The sequence below is a fragment of the Dermacentor andersoni genome, chromosome 3 (genome assembly GCF_023375885.2).
Source record: "Dermacentor andersoni chromosome 3, qqDerAnde1_hic_scaffold, whole genome shotgun sequence".
Lineage (NCBI taxonomy): Eukaryota > Metazoa > Arthropoda > Arachnida > Ixodida > Ixodidae > Dermacentor > Dermacentor andersoni.
The window spans coordinates 12,921,847-12,943,256 of NC_092816.1; the positions used below are offsets into that span (position 1 = coordinate 12,921,847).

General features: G+C 47.2%; 1 protein-coding gene across 1 annotated transcript in view; it reads right to left on the bottom strand.

Moving 5' to 3' along the window:
• Positions 1 to 13,617: 13,617 nt before the first annotated feature.
• Positions 13,618 to 21,410, bottom strand: part of LOC126520590 (carotenoid-cleaving dioxygenase, mitochondrial-like) — a 60,192-nt gene continuing 52,399 nt past the window's right edge. Inside the window, exons 11-12 of the mRNA XM_050169379.3 lie at positions 16,635 to 16,749; positions 13,618 to 15,888 (exon numbers count right to left, since the gene is read on the bottom strand). Of these exons, the coding sequence (XP_050025336.1) occupies positions 15,734 to 15,888; positions 16,635 to 16,749 (270 nt within the window). The 3' untranslated portion in view covers positions 13,618 to 15,733. The remainder of the gene's footprint in view (positions 15,889 to 16,634; positions 16,750 to 21,410) is intronic.

Genomic DNA, 21,410 nt, shown 5'->3' on the forward strand with positions numbered 1-21,410 from the left:
TCCGGACGACGAACCCAGAGGTGGCCGAGCTAGTGGCCATTGCACTCGCCATGCAAGACGGTCGGAGAGAAAGGGTGTATAGCGATTCGAAAGTGGCCGTCAGTGCATTCCAGGAAGGCCGGGTAGCGCGGCAGGCAATTCAAATTCTGAAAAGCGCCAAACACGGCAACACCTCCAATTCTGAAAAGCGCCTAACACGGAAACACCTCCATACACTCGATCCTTTGGTTCCCTGCACACGTCGGGGCGATTGAGGGGGTTCCTCTGAACCTCAACGAGTCTGCCCACGAGGCTGCGCGTGGCTTTACCGACCGCACTGCCCTCGGATCGGGTGACTCTCTCCCCGGACAAAGAGACCCTCCTGTCACGCACAACGCAATCACTAAATTCTTTTACTTAGAGAGAGGGATTTTCCCGCCGCCTCACTCCAAGTTAAGCAGGCCGCAGGCGGTCACACTCAGACTCCTGCAAACGAACTCCTACCCAAAGCCAGCGTCCCTTAACAGCATATATCCCGAGATTTATCCGAATTGTTCTTGCGTGGCCTGTGGCCAGGTAGCTACGTTGCCTCATATGCTCCGGGAGTGCGGGTCGCTGGGCCCGAAGTTCACCAAGGAAAAGTGGGACGCGCTCCTGCGAAGTCCCGTCTTTGAGGACCGAATCCTGGCCGTCCAGCGCGCCCGCGATCGGGCCGGCAGACTAGATCTGTCAGTCCCGTCGTAGGATTAGCCGGGTGCGCGTTTTATCGCATTTTGTTGGACCAAATAAAAGTATACTCACTCACTTACTCACTCACTCACTCACTCACTCACTCACTCACTCACTCACTCACTCACTCACTCACTCACTCACTCACTCGTAAGCCTCCAGGTTTCTGCCCCATACGTGAATACTGATAAGACACAGCTGTTATACACTTCTCTCTTGAGGGATAATGGCAAACTGCTGTTCATGATATGAGAATGCCTGCCAAACGCACCCCAGCCCATTCTTATTCTTATTCTTCTGATTATTTCCGTCTCATGATCCGGATCCGTGGTCACTATCTGTCCTAAGTAGATATATTCCCTTACCACTTCCAGTGCCTCGCTACCTATCGTAATGTGCTGTTCTCTTCTGTGACTGTTAAACATTACTTTAGTTTTCTGCAGATTTATTTTTAAACCTACCCTTCTGTTTTGCCTCTCCAGGTCAGTGAGCATGCATTGCAATTGGTCCCCTGAGTTACTAAGCAAGGCAATATCATCAGCGAATCGCAAGTTACTAAGGTATTCTCCATTAACTCTTATCCCCAATTCTTCCCAATCCAAGTCTCTGAATACCTGCTGTAAACACGCTGTGAATAGCATTGGAGAGATCGTATCTCCCTGCCTGATGCCTCTCTTTATTGGGACGTTGTTGCTTTCTTTATGGATGACTACGGTGGCTGTGGAGCCGCTATAGATATCTTTCAATATATTTATATACGGCTCGTCTACACCCTGATTCCGTAATGCCTCCATGACTGCTGAAGTTTCGACTGAATCAAACGCTTTCTCGTAATCAATGAAAGCTATATATAAGGATTAGTTATATTCCGAACATGGTATCACAAACAGCTAAATGGCGTGCCATTAAGACCAGTCGCGTGGCTGATGGCTGTACAATGACCATGTCGCCGAAAAGCTCCCAAATTTCCCACTCCAATTACGCACTTCTGTTGGAAACGCAGGAGAAAACGCTTTCTCCTCTTGTCCAATGGAGTGCTGGCAGACTCGGCTTTCGGTAGCACGGTCATAGTGCGCGCGGGTGCCATGATGCCGCTGCGTTTCGGCGAAGTGAATAGTCTGCTTTTCCATGTCCGAAACCGCGCCCGGCCGCGATGCCGACGCAGCACATACATCACTATCAACAACGTTACACAAACTTGACGATATATTTTTGTCGTCTAAATATTTATACTCGAAAAGTGACACTAATATAACTTTCGCATAATTTACATCAGCGCAATCCATTTTACGTAGTAAAATTGGACGCTGTGCTTTTCCTTTTTTTTTCATGTTTTATGCCCAGGGAAGAAAGGAGAAAAATACATGAAAGAGCGTTTTCTTTTTCTTTCCCCATAAATCTGCTTTTTTTCTTTCAAGCACTCACATCTTGCGACACTCTGCCGTCATCTTGTCACGATTGTGTACTTATGTCTCTCCCTTTGCAAACGCGCAGCTTAAGCCTACTTTCTTTTTCAGCAACGATTCCACGCTCTCATGAGCGCAGTGTCGATATTGTCACGTGGTAGCTAGTTACGATGAAGAAAACAGCAAAACTAACGAAACTAACGTTTTATTGAGCGAACCTGTGTCCTCAAAAACAGGCTACACTCAAAGCACAACGATAGCCCAGGGAACATCCACAGTCGGCGTTTGTCGAAAATTTCCTTTGTGGGGCTAGCGCGTCGGCTTTTATACATGAGTCATCGAAGGTTGCAGAATAATCGCTGGTGCCCGCGTGTCTTCCAGAAAGTACTACACAATTTGCTTAGAACGACAGAAAGCAGAGTTAGTTGGCAAGGATTCATAATGAAAAGAACGGGTAAGGCGTGCAGACACGGACACAAGAGAAGTGGACAACACCTACGTTTGTATTGTCCACTTCTCTTGTGTCCGTGTCTGCACGCCTTATCCCTTCTTTGCAATACACAATTCGCGTCGAGCATACATGCAATCAGGTTAAACGCGGTTCGGTGACAAGAGACAATGGATAGTATCATCGATAACATTCGAGAAACTTCCGATACATGCTGGCGCGTCCCGCGCCGGCATGTATCGATAAACAAGTACACGTGTCACCACCCCCGTCCTAAAAAGCATCGTCCCGATGCTGCGAACATAACAGAAGAGCGAGAAACAAAAGCACATTTAGTAAAAAAAAAGTAACAAGCCAACGAAGAAAGGAAGTAACGAAAATCTAAATAATTGGAAGATATAATGTACAGCGCGCGCGGAAAATCTTTGAGGCCTTTTGCATATTAATAAGTGGCGACGCATGCGTCAGTTCTGCGTCCATCAAGCTATCAACAAAGGAACTGGATTATCTCCGTGCGCATATGGCCCTAACGCTTGTTGAGACGCATTTCTCAACACGGGAGCTATATATACTTGGAAAACAGCAGTCCCCTTACTCATTGCTGCGGTACGTACGAGCAGCAATGTGCTTAGTTATCGCCTCACCACTGGATCAACATAAACCCTTCCCGGATGTGTTTACGCGGATCCAGCGGTGAGGCGATACGGCTCTTTCGCTAAGCATTCGTTCGATAGTGAGTGAAGGCATTGCCGACGCTGCGAGCACCACATCGCACGACATGCGCGGATAAGACGCCGCGCGCGTCGGTCGGTTCACTGCCCATATATGTTTTATAAAAAATTGGAGGACGCTTAAGCTTCGCCTTCAAGAGTGGGACGCGACAGCGTTCCCGTCGACCCGCCAAGGGGTGTAAGACAATGGGCTATGGCGCAGCGACTACGCGCCCCGCATCGGACGCGGTGAGCGTCGAGCAACGCAGCGTTCAGCGCGACAACGAAATGTGCGCCTGAGCAAGCGACGCACGCCTGAGCCTTAAAACAGCTCGTTTCTAAGGCAACACCGCGTTCACTAGAGGCGCTTTTGTACCGCTTGGAAGCATCGAACTCGTGGCTCAGTGGTAGCAATAAAGAAAAAAAAAAACTCGTGGCTCAGTAGTAACGTCTTCGTCTCACGCTCCGGAGACCCTGGTTCGATTCCCACCCAGCCCATCTTGCAAGTTGTTTTTTATTCATGAAGTGCCTGCTGGGATTTATCGCTCACGGCCAACGCCGCCGACACCGGCTTTTCTGCGACACGAGCTCCTTAACGCTGTCGCGTTAAAACTATTGGCACACGTACAGGCGATCCCAGAATATTTCGGAACGCAACACACACAGCCGCTCGCCGGCGGAGCGCGCCCGTGAAAATAGTAGTACCATGGTCTGCGCGTGCGCGGTCTCCCTAGCGAGCAAGGTTGGTCCCTAGTGCATCTAGCTTGTGTTGCCTGGCTCCAAAACGGCAGCCCTAGGTGCCCCTTTGCGTTTTGTCAAGGGGGCCTGGGCCAGTGATGTCTATGACAAGCTGTGCCTGCGCATGCACTCGAGTTGGAGCATAAGCGTTCGTTTCTGCATGTTCGGGTGCTTGGGGGCCTTTTTCTTTCCATTTTTCATGTGGGTCGTATTTATCGTTTGCTCAAAATATTTATGGTAGGTGACCGTGACTAGCGCTGGCAAAGGGCGGCGTTTTTGTCTGATGCAACCGTGATGCTATCGGCGGCTCGATTCATAAAGAGATACGAACGTATTTAAACAATGACAGTTACGCGAATTCCGCCCTATTCCATTCGAAGCAACATGCCGAAAAGAGTGCCGATGAATGTGCGGGGAAATATAATTAAGTTCAGTTCGCAAGATATACCACAATGTGAGATATGCTGCCTCACAGGGAAGTCTATAAGTCTATCCAAGCATACAGGAATGAAGATGGCCGACTCAAAGATGCAGCACGATCGGGACGACACCGATGCACGTCGGAAGATTCTAACCTTCTCATTGTTGTTGCAGCCGTTGCCAATCCTTTTCAGAGCGCCCGTGATGATCAAGAGAACCCTGAACCTGCACACCAGTGAGGAAACAAATAGAAGACGCATGCGAGAGGCTGGTCTTCGTGGATTTGTCGCGGCACAAAAGCCACGCCTTACGGAGCGCGAAAAATGCTGGCGCCTTGAGTTTGGCAGGGCATATGAGCGCTGGGCGACTGAAGAATGGAAGGACGTCATATTCTCATATGAATTGACATATTCATCTAGATGGGATCAAGAGCGCCGCGTATGGAGACCATACAAGTGCAGGTACTTTCCTTTCCTTTCTGATCTTTTAAACACAAATTCTTCGGACGCGCAAAAGCTATCTCATCTGAAAAGACCATTATCTATTGCCTTCTTTTCGTGTAGATACGAGCCTGGGTATCTTTCCTAGATCTACAGCAGCGGCCGCTGTGCTGTCAACGTTTGGGGGTCAATTATCAAAAAGGGCATCGGTCCGCTAATCCGACTGTCCCCATCGTTCACACCTGAAGCTTACTGTGAAATTCTAGGCTACCACCTATTGCCATACGCTCTGGACGGGCCATTTAAAGATGGCTGCTACTTGTTCCAACAAAAGCTGAGCCCGGTGCGCACCGCCAGAGCTGTGGAAAAACGTCAAGAACGTGGTGTTCGCGTTCTTGACTGGCCTCCGAAAGGTGCAGATTTCAATGTTATGGAAAACATGTAGGGCACGATGAAGGAAAGTTTATCTAAGCTGAATCTGGGAGGGGCCAGTGCCGACGAGCTCTGGCTCGCCATAACGCGCGAGTGGAAGCGCCTTGGTGAGAGGAGGGACTTCTTAGATGCGAGTCAATTCCACGCCGCCTACAAGCATCGCTTCGCGTGGACGGCGCATTCGCGAGATATTGATAGCGGAAGATAGCAACCTCTTTAGACGAAACGCAGCTACGTTTTGATTCTTTTTGTTTCTGTGGAAAAAATAAACCCAGTGTTCTTCCTATTATTTAGATTTACTATGTTCTCCTTACTAATTATTTTTTTTTTTGCATTCAGCTCAGACAGCCTACCCTTGATTATCATTGTATTTTCCCTCTGGGCAAAAAAATAATGAATATGAAAATGATTATCTACGTCAACAAACGCGAACATGCGATCAATACGTAAGGATACTCGCTACCAATGGTCCAGATTCCGTCATTGATCGGCGCACGATATATGCGAACCACGTAACGTGGTGCGCCAATAAAGGACTGGAGTCGTGAAGAGTTCATTGGAGTGCCATTTGCATGAAGTGACTTCCTGTGCGTGAAATTGGCCTTGATGAACGTGCCGCGTTATTTCATTTCGTGAACTCTTTTATTGCGACTATCGCAGACACACGCGTTAGGAGGGGTCATGTAATAGTGGAAGTTGTCTTATTACGAAGCTCGTAGTAACACGGATCGGGAGATAATTTAATAAGAACGAATACTTCGTAGGACAGACTAAGAGGGTGGAAAAATCAGACAGCGATGCCGTTGTAGCCAAGCCGCCTCACTAGCACGAAATCACGCAAAGCATTGCTATCTCCCAGACGGGATGCAGACCATGGCGAGAATACGCTGCAAGGAATCCACAAGCCTTTATTTATAGATTACGGTGCATGCTGTGCCACAGACATTCATTCGCCCAGCTCCCATTGAACAATGCTAAAGGGCACCTAGCGCTACCTTTTTTTTTTTTTTTTGAGCAAAGCAACGACAATCGAGATGCACTAGGGAGCGAAATTTGCTCGCTAGGAAGACCGCGGATGCGCAGATGTTGCCTGTATTTATCCGCCGGCGCGCTCTGCCGACGAGCACCTGAGCGTCCGGCGTTCCGAATTATTGTGGAAGCACCTGTACATTGGCTATCTTTGTCCGCTGACTGATTTGATGCGAAAGCGTCAAATGGCTCGTCGAGCGAAGAAGCCGGAGTCCAGCGTCTGCAGAAGCGAAACGGCATCTAAATTCCCACGGGCTCGTCGCCAAGTCGCGAGCACGCCTCGACGGAGCAGAGCGGGAGAAAGGCTTCACCTGCTGCCGCAGTAGCGCGAGGTGTTGCGTACGGGAGAGGGCATCGCCGCGACGCCACGTCACCCTCGCTTTCGGAAGCCTATGTTATCAGCGCGTTTCTTGCCCGTGCAAGCTCACACCTGCGTTTTAATTACGCCTCGCTAAAGTCAAATCAAAACGCGTCAAGCGTCTCAACGCGCTCGCTTGCCCGTGAGGAGTTCAGAACTCGAAGGATCACTTAGCGGCGTTCAACATTAATGCTTTCGCATTCACAACAAGCGCTTAGGTGTTCTCGGATTTTTTCTCCGTCTAATCCCCATTACAAGGCTATGGTTCGGCGCAAGACGCCCCCATATACATACGTCTGAAATGTGCAGAATGTTGTCGCCGATTCTTTAGCGATACAGTATTATGTAATAGTATAGCGCGCGCGACATGAATAGTGGTGGAATAAATACCATCCGACAGAGATTTCACGACCTCTTTAATGACTATAGACGCACGTTTGTATTACCTGCGTATGAACGATTGCTTTAAACCATTGCGACCAGCCAGGAGGAGTGCACGGCAATGAGCTTGAAGAGGAGCGCATGAGCTGACATGCACGGGCACCCGTGCCCAGACAGAGCTGAACAGCTGTGTCGCAATTTGAGCGCTCAACGTGAAGGCGCGAAACCCTAGCATGTGCTACGAAAGGATGATCCTGGAGCGTGTCCTGGAGCCATACTCACGATCTACTTGCATGCAGTGCTGCCCAAGCTGTGATCAGCGCCAGCCGACCAGAGAAACCAACGTATACAGATAGTGCCCGTCTGGGACGCGGCCGACGAATTAATATTTGCCAGTGTCGCCGGCTCTGAGGAACATAGCCGATGCCAAAGCAAACTCTATTGCCAAAGCGCGGGACTACACTCTGTTGCGGACTAAGTGGCCCCTCAGCACACCTCTTAGCTTGCTGTACACTGCATAAGTATCTATAAGCGTTCAATAAAGATATGTTTATGCTCTCTTTCCCTCCACTCGATAGCTTTTGCCTTTGTTGTAGGCGCATGAAATTACGGCGGCAGTTGTCCCATTCTTTTGACAACTCATGCACATGCGTCGGAGGTTTCAAGGAAGTGTGCTGTCACTGAAGAAACAGATGCTGGTGCGTAAGCACGGATGCACGCACACACGTAGACGCACAGAGAAATATCACTTCATTGTTATGCGAGCACTACACTAAGAAAGTGAAGCATGTGCCGACAGCATGCAGCAAAGATACCTTCGTCGTGTATGGCGTCACAGAGTGGTCTTGCAGATTGACACGTGTACTTGTTCATTTTTATCGGGTGACCGCTTTTCGACATCTGACAAATGTTATCGCCTGTATGTATCGGAAGTTTCTCAGACGTTATCGATGGTTCCATCCGCTGTCTGTTGTCACCGAAACTTGTACAATCGGATTGTATGCGCGATGCGTATAGTACAGTACTTTCTGGGAGACGCGTAGGCTCATGTATAAAAGCCGACGCGCTTCCAGCGCAAAGATTTTCGACAATCGCCGACTGTCTTCGCCGCTATCGTTGTTCCTTGAATTTAGCCTGTTTTTGAGGGCATAAGTTCGCCCAATAAAACGCAAGTTCTTTTATTAACAGTTTTGCTGCCTTCTTCACCGTCGGTACTACGTGACAATATTTATGTATTTTGTGCGAACGTATGCAAACGTAGTATGCATACGTTATGTGTGTTTTATGCAAATATATATATATATATATATATATATATATATATATATCTGTGTGTGTGTGCGTGTGTGTGTGTTAAGTGGCCGAGGTGGCCTAATTGCTTCGGTGTAGCGCTGCTAAGCCCGAGGTTGCGGGATCACATCCCGGCCACGGAGGCCGCATTTTGATTGGCGGTGAAATGCAAAAACGCCTGTGCATTGGGTGCACGTTAAAGAACCCCAGGTGATAAGAATTGTTCCGAAATCCGCACTACGGCGTGCCTCATGTTCAGTCATGGTTTTGGTACGTAAAGCTCCGGAGTTTTTTTTTTTATTCTTTAAAACAAATTTTCGGCAACTCACTGAATGTGTGAGTCCAGGTCTCAAACCAGAGTTCTGCTTCCTATGTTTGCTACGACACAACGTTCTCTTTCATATGCAGCGAATTTCATTCAAGATTATTCCAGCAGTTGTCTCATAAAAGCATTTCCGTGTTTTACTTGCGTTTGAAAAGGGAAACTGGAGTTGTCCCTAAGCTACCTTTTAAGTTTAGGCCATTTCGATATCACACAGAGGTTTCCTCTGACTCGCTAGCAATCTTTCTGGTCTACACGCCACTTATACCGCTTATACCCATGCACAGTGCGACTCATGGTGCGACTGCTACTCGGTGGTGACATCTTCCGCTCATCGCTTGTACGTCTGTAGCCTTTTCAAACGCGCGAAATACAAATACCACGTGACGATCTCTGATCGGACGGACGGAAAAAACTTTAATGGGAAAAGGACCTGCGAGGTTGCCAGCCCGGGCTCAGGCCACCCGGGCATTATGTGCGGTGATGCATAGCCTTTACACCGCTGCCCGGGCCCGCTGGATAGCCCATAATTGGTCGTGTAGTTCTGAGCTAGTCAGAGCGCTTAGCCATCGCTCCTCGAGAAGGTCCGGTTCTATCTTGTCCTCTACATATACTGATCTGATCTGTGTGCACTTCCATAAGATGTGTGCCATGTCTGCGTGTTCGTGTTTGCAGAGCTTGCAGCTCACGTCTGGATATCGTGTTGAATTTATTCTGTTTAAGTGTACTGGGTTTCGGAACGTTCTGGTTTGCAATCTTCTCCAATCTGTTTCTTGAGACTTGTCGAGTTGTTTGTGGGGTTGTGGGTAGGCGTCTCTTTGTTTCGTGTAGTGTGTCAGTATGGCGTGGTACGTAAGCAGCCTGTCCCTGTCGTCTTTTATCGCTTCTTCGTCGTCCTCGCCTCCTCTGTCTTCCCCATCGCCTCCGCCGCAGTCCTTCCCCCTTCCCCGGGGGTTGCGGGGTGTTGGGCCGTCACTGTCCGGGCCGTGGTGGGTTAGTTTTCGCGCGACTCGGTGAGCCTTCTCGTTGAGGTTGGGAGGGGCATTCATGGTAACTTCTCCCATATGTGCCGGGATCCACTTGAGGTACTTGGGTGTAACTGTGCCGTTCTTAAAGTCTTCTGCTCTGCGGTTCAGGATTTTGGCCTAATCGAAACCTCAGCAGTCATGGAGGCATTGCGAAATGAGGGTGTAGACGAGCCGTATGTAAAAATACTGAAAGATATCTATAGCAGCTCCACAGCCACCGTAGTCCTCCACAAAGAAAGCAACAAAGTCCCAATAAAGAGAGGCATCAGGCAGGGAGATACGGTCTCTCCAATGCTATTCACAGCGTGTTTACAGGAGGTATTCAGAGACCTGGATTGGGAAGAATTGGGGATAAGAATTAGTGGAGAATACCTTAGTAACTTGCGATTCGCTGATGATATTGCCTTGCTTAGTAAATCAGGGGACCAATTGCAATGTATGATCACTGACCTGGAGAGGCAAAGCAGAAGGGTGGGTCTAAAAATTAATCTGCAGAAAACTAAAGTAATGTTTAACAGTCTCGGAAGACAACAGCAGTTTACGATAGGTAGCGAGGCACTGGAAGTGGTAAGGGAATACATCTACTTAGGACAGATAGTGACCACGGATCCGGATCATGAGACGGAAATAATCAGAAGAATAAGAATAAGAATGGGCTGGGGTGCGTTTGGCAGGCATTCTCAGATCATGAAGAGCAGGTTGCCATTATCCCTCAAGAGAGAAGTGTATAACAGCTGTGTTTTACGAGTGCTCACGTACGGGGCAGAAACCTGGAGGCTTACGAAAAGGCTTCTACTTAAATTGAGGACGACACAACGAGCTATGGAAAGAAGAATGATAGGTGTAACGTTAAGGGATAAGAAAGGAGCAGATTAGGTGAGGGAGCAAACGAGAGTTAGTGTCATCTTAGTTGAAATCAAGAACAAGAAATGGGCATGGGCAGGGCATGTAATGAGGAGGGAAGATAACCGATGGTCATTAAGGGCTACGGACTGGATTCCAATGGAATTGAAGCGTAGCATGGGGGTGGCAGAAAGTTAGGTGGGCGGATGAGATTAAGAAGTTTGCAGGGACAACATGGCCACAATTAGTACATGACCGGGGTAGTTGGAGAAGTATGGGAGAGGCCTTTGCCCTGCAGTGGGCGTAACCAGGCTGATGATGATCTCTGATCCTCCAATGCGCAACCTTCCATTCTGAACTTAACTAAATTATGGAGTTTTGCGGGCCAGAACACGCTGTAGTGGGGGACTCCGGAAATTTTAACCACTTGGAGTTTTTTAACGTGCACCTAAATGTAAGTACACGCGTGTTCTCGCCCCATCGAAATGAGCCCGCCGTGGCCGGGATTCGATCCCGCCACCTCGTGCTCAGCAGCCCAACACCATAGCCACTAAACAACCATGGCAGGTCTATCCTGAACGTGGTACCTTCAGAGTCATTCATCCGACAATGCTTCGCTACGTCTGCTGCTTTCTCAATGGGCGCGAAATACAAGTAGCATTTGACGATCACTGGTCCTTAAAACACGCAACCTTCTATTCTGAAAGGGGTGTCTTTGGAGTAGTTCATCCGACATTGCTTCTCAACCAGCTGCTTATACAAAGTGGCTTTTGAAAGTTCAAAAAAAATTAAATTATGGGGTTTTACTTGTCAAAACCACTTTCTGATTATGAGGCACGCCGTAGTGGAGGACTCCGGAAATTTCGACCACCTGGGGTTCTTTAACGTGCACCTAAATCTAAGTACACGGGTGTTTTCGCATTTCGCCCCCATCGAAATGCGGCCGCCGTGGCCGGGATTCGATCCCGCGACCTCGTGCTCAGCAGCCTAACACCATAGCCACTGAGCAACCACGGCGGGTTTCTGAAAGTTTGCATACCACCTAATATGAGTAAAACTGTCATGGTCTTCCGTTTCTGCAACTCGCAATGTGAAAGAGATCGGCAATGAAGAAGCTTTCTTGCAAGCTCTAATTAACTATGATAGCCGGAAGCTATTTTATCAATTTTTGATGAGTTTGCGGGTGCGTTTCTTTAATTACAGTGGAAATTAATGAAAGTGGTTGAGCACAGTGCCTCCACACAACCACTTATCTGCTGTCATAATGTGATGATGATACATTCACATCACGTAAAACCACCCTGGTATCACTATATTGAGTGATTCAGTCACTTCCTAAAATTAACTTGTCTTACACTTACGGTGTGTTACACGTAACTTGAACCAAGGATTTAAAAGAAGTGGATAGCCGCAGCTTAATGAAACCGACGACATACAGTTTGCCGTCAGGAGGCGCTCCTTAGAGTAGTTCTTCATATTCCGTCTAATTAGTGAATTAACTAAGATGATTTATGCAGAATTTGTAATATTCACTTAAGGGCCAAATGCGTTTCGTTGCGTTGTAGAGGGGATTCAGAAACGAGCGATCCAGTTTTTTGCGACAACGCACAGGCGCCGACACAAGTGGTATACTCCACGCAGCGGGAGCCGGAGCAGCGGCACACTGCATCGCGACGCCATCTACATTGACACGAGTCAAGCGACATGCTTGCAGAAATAAAGGGCACCCATTGGCTGTCTCGATCCCAGATGCTGCTTGCAGATGGCGTTGCGATGCAGTTTGCCGTTGCTCCGGCTCCCGCTGCGTGGAGTATACCACTTTTGTCGGCGCCTGTACATGCTGCGCGGCAATTTTTTTTTTTTCGGCGTTTAAAGAAATCCTGCGAAATATGAAATAGAACCACGTGACTGGGCTCATGCGCTGTGGTGTTGCAGCGCTCTCAGCCGCGCTTCGTGCGAAAGAACCGCGCTGGCGGGCCGTGGCAAAGTGAGCGGCCGCGGCTCTGGGCATCGGCTTCACGGTGCGTCGGCATCCGCGGCGCAGTCGTCCCTGATAGGCGATAAGCTTGACGCACGGTTGAGAGCACTGCAGTAGGAGAGCGCACGAGCGCGCAGTCACGTGCTTTTATTTCATATTTCACGGGCTTTCTTTACACGAGGAAAAAAAAACGCCAAGCGGTATGTACGTTGCCACAAGAAATTGGATCGGTCACTTCTGAACCCCGTCTACTCTAAAGAATACTCTAAGGAGCGCCACATAACGACAAACCATATGCGGTTGGTTTCATTCAGCTGCGGCTATCCACTTCTTTTAAAATCCTTGGCTCAAGTTGTGGGAAACACCCTGTATGTGTAAGCTGAGTACGAACACTGCACTTTACTGTACAGGATTTACTACATCTTTGCATCTTGTGGCTCGCACTGAGCCTCGCACTGAGCCTCCATACAGCCCGCGGGCGGCAGCGCTGTATGGAGGCCGAACGCCCTTTTCGTTTCGAGAGAAGGATGTTTGCGTGTCCCTCAGTGAAACGGGAACAACTCACTCAGAGAGAACAGCCATGAATCCGGTGGTACGAGGTTTTAAAATAATATAATTATGAGCAAAATAAAATGAAATAAAATTAGGTGCTGATAATCGCGAAATAAAATGTTAACGGGTACAGATATGGTGTGAAAATAACTAGATATTATCGAAAAAAAATTCGAGAAAATAGAAAATCTTAGCATGCAAGTCTTCATCTTCTACCTGTACGTCTACAAAAAGATTACGGAGGGCACCGCAAACGTTCCTGTCGTTAAAGCCTAGCTCGGTAACCTCAAAGACCACCGGAAGAGTCAAGTACATTCGATCCAAGCTTTCGAAGGGTTGCGCCGGAAACAACTACGCGCATTTATAGCATTGGCCGTAGGTTTTCCTCATGAAGTCGAGCGTAAATAAGGCTCGCTCTGCTCACGCATGCGAGGCGAGCAACCCATCTACGATGATGCGAGACATCAAACGAACAAGGGTTCGTTTGTGCTTGCAGTTCGCAATCAACGAATAATTCAGAGAATATCAACGCAAGTCGATCCGTACTGTTTTGTACTCGTTATAACTCGATTCTTGTCTGTATTCCAGTAAGGCTGCACTCGGGACGTGTTTTGTTTTCCATGGCGTCGGACGTGCGTGTCACGCCGGTGAATCGGTACACTTGGGTTTACTTCGTTTGGCTGTCGATGTGACCTTACCTGGAGAAAGCGTTAGGACTCGTCGGCACTTTCTGCAACTCTGTTCAGTGTCGGCACCAGTCGAGATCGGCGAAGAACAACGAGTACACAGTGTCAGAGCACAGGCGACAGAAAAGGCCTCCTTTACTAACAATCGCGAAAGTGGGAACACATGCGTGGCCTCCCCATTGTAGCCTCGGTCGAGTAACCGCATGTCGGCCATCGCAGATGAAGACACACGTGCCCGAGTTGGACGCCCCCGTGTAGAGAGAGCACATGCACCGGCCCCGAAGAAACAGAGCGAATGCATACACCTCGCTCCGGACACCCTGTTTGCCACGTGTTCGTAGTTTCCTTAGCTATATAAACATAAAGAGTACAGTACTGTTTATCAATATCCAACTTAATGTTAACAAAAACATCTGTAATACTCCTTCAGGGCAAGCTATGACGCTACTGTGAGGACCGCTAAAAGCGAAGGCCTGCTCTTCACGCTGAATTGTTTTTACGGAGTGAAATATACTCTCGTGCTGCTTCGAAATAAACATTACTTTTAGTTATAACTTCCTCAACACCTGCGCAAGGCGAAAATTTTATCAACAATTGCATACCTGAAAAAGCTGCGTGATGTACTGTTATATTCGGGCCTTTCGTTAGAAAAATACTTTTTGAATGTCTTTCTTTTTCATTGCGTTAGAACTTCACACGCACTGATTCATCAACGTATCAAATATTTTCTGTTACGCGGATGCTAGAGACATTCACTGAATTGATATCCAGGATTGCATGCGACGCTGATGGGTGAAATAAAGTTTCTTGCTGATAATTAAAGAGACAAGCACAGTTGCGCACGAGGCATGCTCGCGCCTCGAATAAGCCACAATAGAGAACAACCACTCGTGGCAGTATGTACGCCAGCAGTTCAATAGTCTGTCCACTCGTCTGTCAGTAGAAGCTGTTTTCCTTTCCGACTGCGGCAATCGTAGACGTCACACTATACAACATCTGCCACGAATAACACTAACGTTGCGACATCATGGCGAATTACGTTGGTTTGGAGCACAAATTGCTCCTTTCTATAAGGTCATCAATACTGCAGACACTTTCATTCCTACTTCTGTGAAGCCAACTTGGGTCACATACCTTCAACAACGAAGGCTTCAACAATGACAGTTGTAAAAAAAAAACAAAAAAAACAAGTACCTTAACTCATGAAACTAAAAGCGATATGCAGTATAAACGGTTCGATACATAATAACTTATACTTATTTACAGATGACCTAGCTCGATCGCTATCGGCATGACAAGATATCATTGGTAAGCTAGTATACGTGAGTGTGGACTCGAAAACAAAGGCACACACATATATTGCGGCTTCAATGCAGAAGTAATGTTTATACGAAGTTTGCCACTTATAGTGTAGTATAAATGTAGCGGCGCAATTTTCTTACGTTTCTCAACTAATACTTGTGTTTCTGAGTTTTGAAGTTTTTATCTTCGGCAAGAGCCCCTACATTTACTTTCAATTCTAGTTTTACTTTCAGCAAGTAATGTTGCTTCCAATAACGACGTTACTCCAGCAATGCCCCTCTTGCTGTATCAAGCGATGCAAAATTTTGTTCACGTGCGAAACCAAGCCGCGAGACGAGAAGCATATTCTGGTGCACGACTACAGAATAGCCAACGTGCTGTGAACGCTTTTAAACAGCCCACGAGCTTTGGTATCGACAGGTCACAACTGTTTCGACGGCCACATCATTCTCTGATAATCAGCAACCAGAAAATTTCATTGCAACGAATTAAAATCGAGACATTTCACTTCAAGCCCTTGCCGTCTCGTATGAAACTGCTCGTGTAAAAACGAAACGAGCAAAAGCACAGCGCGCAAACGAAGAGAACGCTCGTGCCATGGAAGACGTATAAGCAATCGAGCGCATCGTCAGTTCGAGCCTGTCTTCGGAATGGCGCTCGCTTCAGCTCTTGATGAAGCAGCCGTGGATCGATGTACAGGCGCGCACTGGACGGGGAACTTCTGCCCGCGCAATCTCGGTCATCGTCCTGGCGTCCAGCACCAAGAGGAAGTCCGGTTTGTCGTAATCTGTGTCGTTCACCACCGACAGCAGGACACCTGAAAGAGCAGACGGGCGGAGAGGTGGAGGCGTCACCACAGACGATCAGTGGCGGATTCGGCTGCGTCACCCCCTGTGACGTCTATTGCTCATTCATTTCTCTCATTCATCCGATGTACGTGTCTCAGAACTGTAAACAGTGCACAATCGTTTTTCTTTATTTTCTATCAGAATTCGATAGCTTGTCTCGTGGCATAAAAATGTGCGATGCATTTTATATATACATCAATAAGTTGTTCCTTTCCATACAGCCTAGTAGAGGTCTACAATAGGAACCGTGCATCCACTGGCTGTATCTTGGTGGGAGGCTTGGACGTCGACCCATTTCGGACACGTAGAGGCATCTTAATAAGTGCCGTCCAGAACAGAGGCATGTGACAGCCACTGGTGAATGAAAATTTTGCTGAAAGACGGCCGTCACACTCGTGTGTTATTAGCAGCAGCTCTGACGTTGGCATGGCTCCTTATTAAATTGAGCGTGGTGTCAGCGCCTCAGTAAGGGGCTAATTGCATACACATGAGCTAAGCACTAGCATGACTGCAGTGCGCTACTCGCTTTCGTCCACTGTGACGAATTCACTCAGCGAGTGAGCCTGAAACACTTCCTCGTTTACTAGCGCACTTTCTTGATGGCTACTCTTGTGAGCCTCTCGCTTTAGGCTGCATTCGATCTAGCCCAAGGTCGAGCTGTACAATTTTGTGCGAATAAAACAGACCTAGCGAAAACCTTTTTGTAAATACTCACCGTCGTCCTCATAGATTCCGTCGGGGTTGGCCATGAAGACAGCTTCGCTGGGGTACTGCGTGTCGGATTCCCTCCAGAGATGCATCTCGCGCCTTAGGACGTCCAACTTGCAGATCTGGATGCGCCGCCCGCGTAAAACGAAGCACTGTTCAGCACAGCGACGCCACACGAGAAGATCTCTGATTTGAATCAAATCTCACTACACTGACCCCTTTCTCCTGCGGATCTACATCAAACTATCACCTTACGACGTGCAAATTTTGACGCTCAGCATTGCTTTAACAAGCGTTAAAATCTCCTTTGAGTCGGTATTTCTTCATTTCAAGTGTAATGGCTCCTCGCATTGTGGCAGCAGCGTGCATCATTCCTAAAGAAATTGTACCTCTCACTGTCCTCGCAAAAAATAAAAAAAGTAAAGGGAACAGAAAATGATTCCTTGTTTTCTTTTTTTTTTTTTGCAGCTGTGTGAAGGGCGAATTGCGGAGTTTACAGTGATATGGCTTGGTAGTATACTGAAAGTAGATCGTCCGCGACCTAGTTGAATGAATGTTTGATGTTTTGTGGCGCAAGGGCCAAGTATGGCCAAAGAGCGCCATGTCCGTGTTAATGGGCTTGCAGTGAAATCATGAGTTCGATGAAGTTGGTGTGACGTGGCTGTAGAGGGGCCTTAAAAACGGTCGCGCTAAAGTGCGCAAAATCTGTATAATAAGATTATGGCGATGACTTATGACGTGTGCTATGAACATTAAAATGCATTTAAATAGAATGATACGATGCGTAAAAATATATAAGGTTATAAGATATGTTCGAGCACTACTGCCTCCTTAGAGCCCTTGAAAAAACAAGGGCCTGGAGGCATGTGCTAGGCAAAACTCTTATCGCAGCGGCATCCTCTGGAGCGAGGATGCTCTACGAATTTCTTGGGCATATAATGTGTAGTACGACATTATTTAAGAAGCTCAGGACTGTCTTGGTGTCAAAAAGCGGTTCCTTACCAAGAAACATAACCGGGTGTAGAGGGATGTGATGTTTGTAAGCAAGCGGAAAATGTTTCTTTCTCTCCGTTTCGGCTTCCCGACACTCCAGGAGCACGTGGAGGACAGTAAGCATCTCACCGCATCTACCACAGATTGGAGGTTCACTTCCAGTAAGCAGGTAATTATGGGTGCCAAATGTGTGTCCTATTCTGAGGCGACAGAATAGGACATCTGTTCGCCGAGATTTTGTTGGGGAGGGCCAAAAACCTAACTGCGGCTTTATAACATGCAGTTTATTATTTATCTCTGCGTCCCACATGCGTTGCCAGCGGTTTCGCAGTTTCTTTCGTATGTAAGGTTTCAGATCTGTGAGAGGCACCAAATGAGTATTATTAACAGCAGGGAGTGCAATTGACGTAGCCATCTGGTCTGCCAAGACGTTACCCTCGATTCCCCTGTGGCCGGGCACCCAGCATATGATGATTTGCTGGTTAGACAGATAAGCTTTGCACATGTCGGAATAGACCTCAGTAAGTACAGGATTTTTATGTTTGTAGGGTGACATTAAGGCCTTCACCACACTTAGGGAGTCTGTATATATTACGGCCTTTTGGAGTTTTGCTTTCTTTATATGCTTCACAGCCGACCATATAGCGTAGGCCTCTGCCGTAAAGATACTTGTTTCTGGATGTAGTACATCGCATTCCGAAAAAGAAGGACCGACGGCTGCATAGGATACTCCGGCATGTGACTTGGAAGCGTCTGTGTAGAACTCTGTGCACGAGTGTTTGTACTGAAGTTCTAGGAAATGCATTCGAATTTCTACCTCTGGAGCATGCTTTGAAACTTTTAGAAAGGATACGTCACATTCTGTGACCTGCCAGTCCCAAGGAGGTAATAGCTTGGTTGGGCGCATTAAGCGGTGCTCCAGGAGTGGGACATGCATTTCATCGCTAAGCTCTTTCACACGCAGCGAGAAAGGCTGTCTTATAGACGGACGGTTGCGGAAAAGTGTAGCATACGTCATATCGGTAAGGATATTAAAACATGGGTGTTCAGGAATGGAATGCACTTTAAGGAAATAACTAAAGCTGACGTATGATCTCTGTAAGTGGAGCGGCCACTCATTCGATTCGGCATATAGGCTTTCGATCGGGCTTGTTCTGAAAGCACCAGTGGCTAGTCGGATACCTAGATGATGGACAGGATCCAGCATCCTTAGCGCGCTCGGGGCGGCAGAGTTATACACTACGGCCCCATAATCCAATCGCGACCGTATTAGGCTCTTGTAGAGATTCATTAGACACTTTCTGTCACTACCCCACGTAGTCTTGGATAGAAGTTTTATTATGTTCATTGTTTTTAGACATTTTTCTTTGAGATATTTGATGTGTGGAATGAAAGTGAGTCTATCGTCAAGTATAATACCTAGGAATTTGTGCTCTTTGTTGATAGGAATTTGTTGTCCACACAGTTCTAAGCAAGGATCCGGGACCAGGCCTCTCTTTCGTTTAAAAAGTACACAAGAACTTTTGTGAGGATTGATTTTAAATCCGTTTTTCTCTGCCCATTTTGATACTTTGTTTAAACCATGCTGTACCTGTCTCTCGCACACTGCGAGGTTACAGGATTTAAAAGCTATTTGAATGTCGTCCACATAGATAGAGTAAAAAATGGCCGGAGGTAATGAAGCACGGAGCGTGTTCATCTTCACTATAAAGAGCGTGCAGCTAAGCACGCCTCCTTGGGGTACACCAGTTTCTTGTGTAAAAGGACGTGACAGTACATTGCCGACTTTTACACGGAATGTGCGATTGGACAAATAGCTTTCTATGAGGTTTAGCATATTACCATGAATGCCCATTTCTGACAGGTCTCTTAAGATTCCGTATCGCCACGTTGTGTCGTATGCCTTCTCCATATCGAGGAATATGGATAGGAAAAACTGTTTGTGTACAAATGCGTCACGGATGTTTGCTTCAATACGTACAAGGTGATCAGTTGTGGAGCGCCCTTCCCTGAAGCCACACTGATAAGGATCAAGTATTTTGTTCTGTTCAAGGAAATGGATGAGGCGCCGATTTATCATTTTTTCAAATACCTTACACATGCAACTTGTGAGGGCTATCGGGCGGTAGCTTGCCACTGAGGAAGGATCTTTGCCTTGTTTTAAAACAGGGACCACAATGGCTTCTTTCCATGCAGTCGGAAGGTACCCTGCGTCCCAGATAGTGTTGAAAAGTGTAAGTAGTGTAACTTGCGTGTCATTGTGTAAGTTTTTCAGAATTTCATACATGATTCTGTCAGATCCCGGTGCAGAGCTCTTGCATGCGCTCAAGGCAGCTCTGAACTCTGCAATACTAAAAGGACGGTTGTATGGTTGATTTTGACGACATTTTCTGTTGAAAGGCTTACGTTCTTCTATTTGTTTGTATTTGAGGAAGGATTGTGAATAATTTGATGAACTTGACACGTTCTCAAAATACTCCCCAAGTGAGTCTGCCTGGTCTTGTAGTGTATCGCCCTGTGTGTTTACCAGGGGGAGTGAATGTGTTTGCCGCCCTCTAATCCTATTAACTCTGTTCCAGGCTTTGGCCTCATCCCTAAACGAGTTAATACTCGATAAAAACTTGTGCCAGCTTTCTCTTCTGGCCTGTCGGCGGGTTCGCCTGCCTTGGGACTTTATTTTCTTAAAGTTTATAAGATTCTCTGCCGTGGGAGAAGCGCGTAGCAACGCCCACGCCTTGTTCTGATTCTTACGGGCGATCCTACATTCGCTGTTCCACCACGGTACACGTCGTTTGCATGCCAGACCACTCACTTCGGATATGCATTTTGATGCGGCATCTATTATGAATGATGTAAGATACTCTACAGCAGCATCAATTTCTAGAGAAGACATGTCGGCCCATGAGATGTTAGTGAGACTTCGAAATTTCTCCCAGTCGGCTGTGTCTATCTTCCACCTAGGAGCTTGCGGAGGATATTCGTTTTCTTTAGATGTTCTTATCAGTATGGGAAAGTGGTCGCTCCCGTAAGGATCCTTCGTAACTTCCCATTCAAGTTCGAGCAGTATAGACGGGGAAACTATACTAAGATCTATTGAAGAAGATGTTCTGTTTGCTAGAGTAATATGTGGGTTCCTTTTTATTCAGCAAGCACGCACCGGAAGAAAAGAGGAACTGTTCAATAAGACGACCTCGCGCGTCTGTACGAGAGTCGCCCCACAGGGAGCTGTGGGCATTTGGAGCTGTGAGCTGTGAGCTGTGGACCTAGTTAAAAACAAACTGCTCGTCATGATGACCTTGTGGTCGAACGACATAGCCTTGCGCGACGGAACAAGAACAGCATCAAGCAATAGACAATCGAACAAAGACAAATCGCAGCACATATCGTAGGCATTCGCACATTATAAAAACGATCTGGTGGTACCATCGTGTCAGATCTGTTTTTAGAACGAAGCGCCTGTTCGCTAAGAACAGCAATGTAATTGATAGCTTTTACCTGGTGCAATGCTTCCAATGTTGGCAGCATTATTTCTAGACAGAATCGAAAATCACAAGCAGAAAAAAAGCTGAAAAGAAAAGGCATGCAGCACACGCACGGCGCACTATTTCAACAGCACTTTTTGAGACAAGAAATGAAGTAGGAGAAGGAAAAAAAATCTTGAACAGTGGTTTTGTAGAGTTCTATTGGCTATCGGCATTACTGCCTCAAGCATCGCGTGAAACTGCTCCCATATTCTAAATGTTTTCACATAACTGAGCGCGGTGCGTACCGTTCCGATATGCTAAATCAT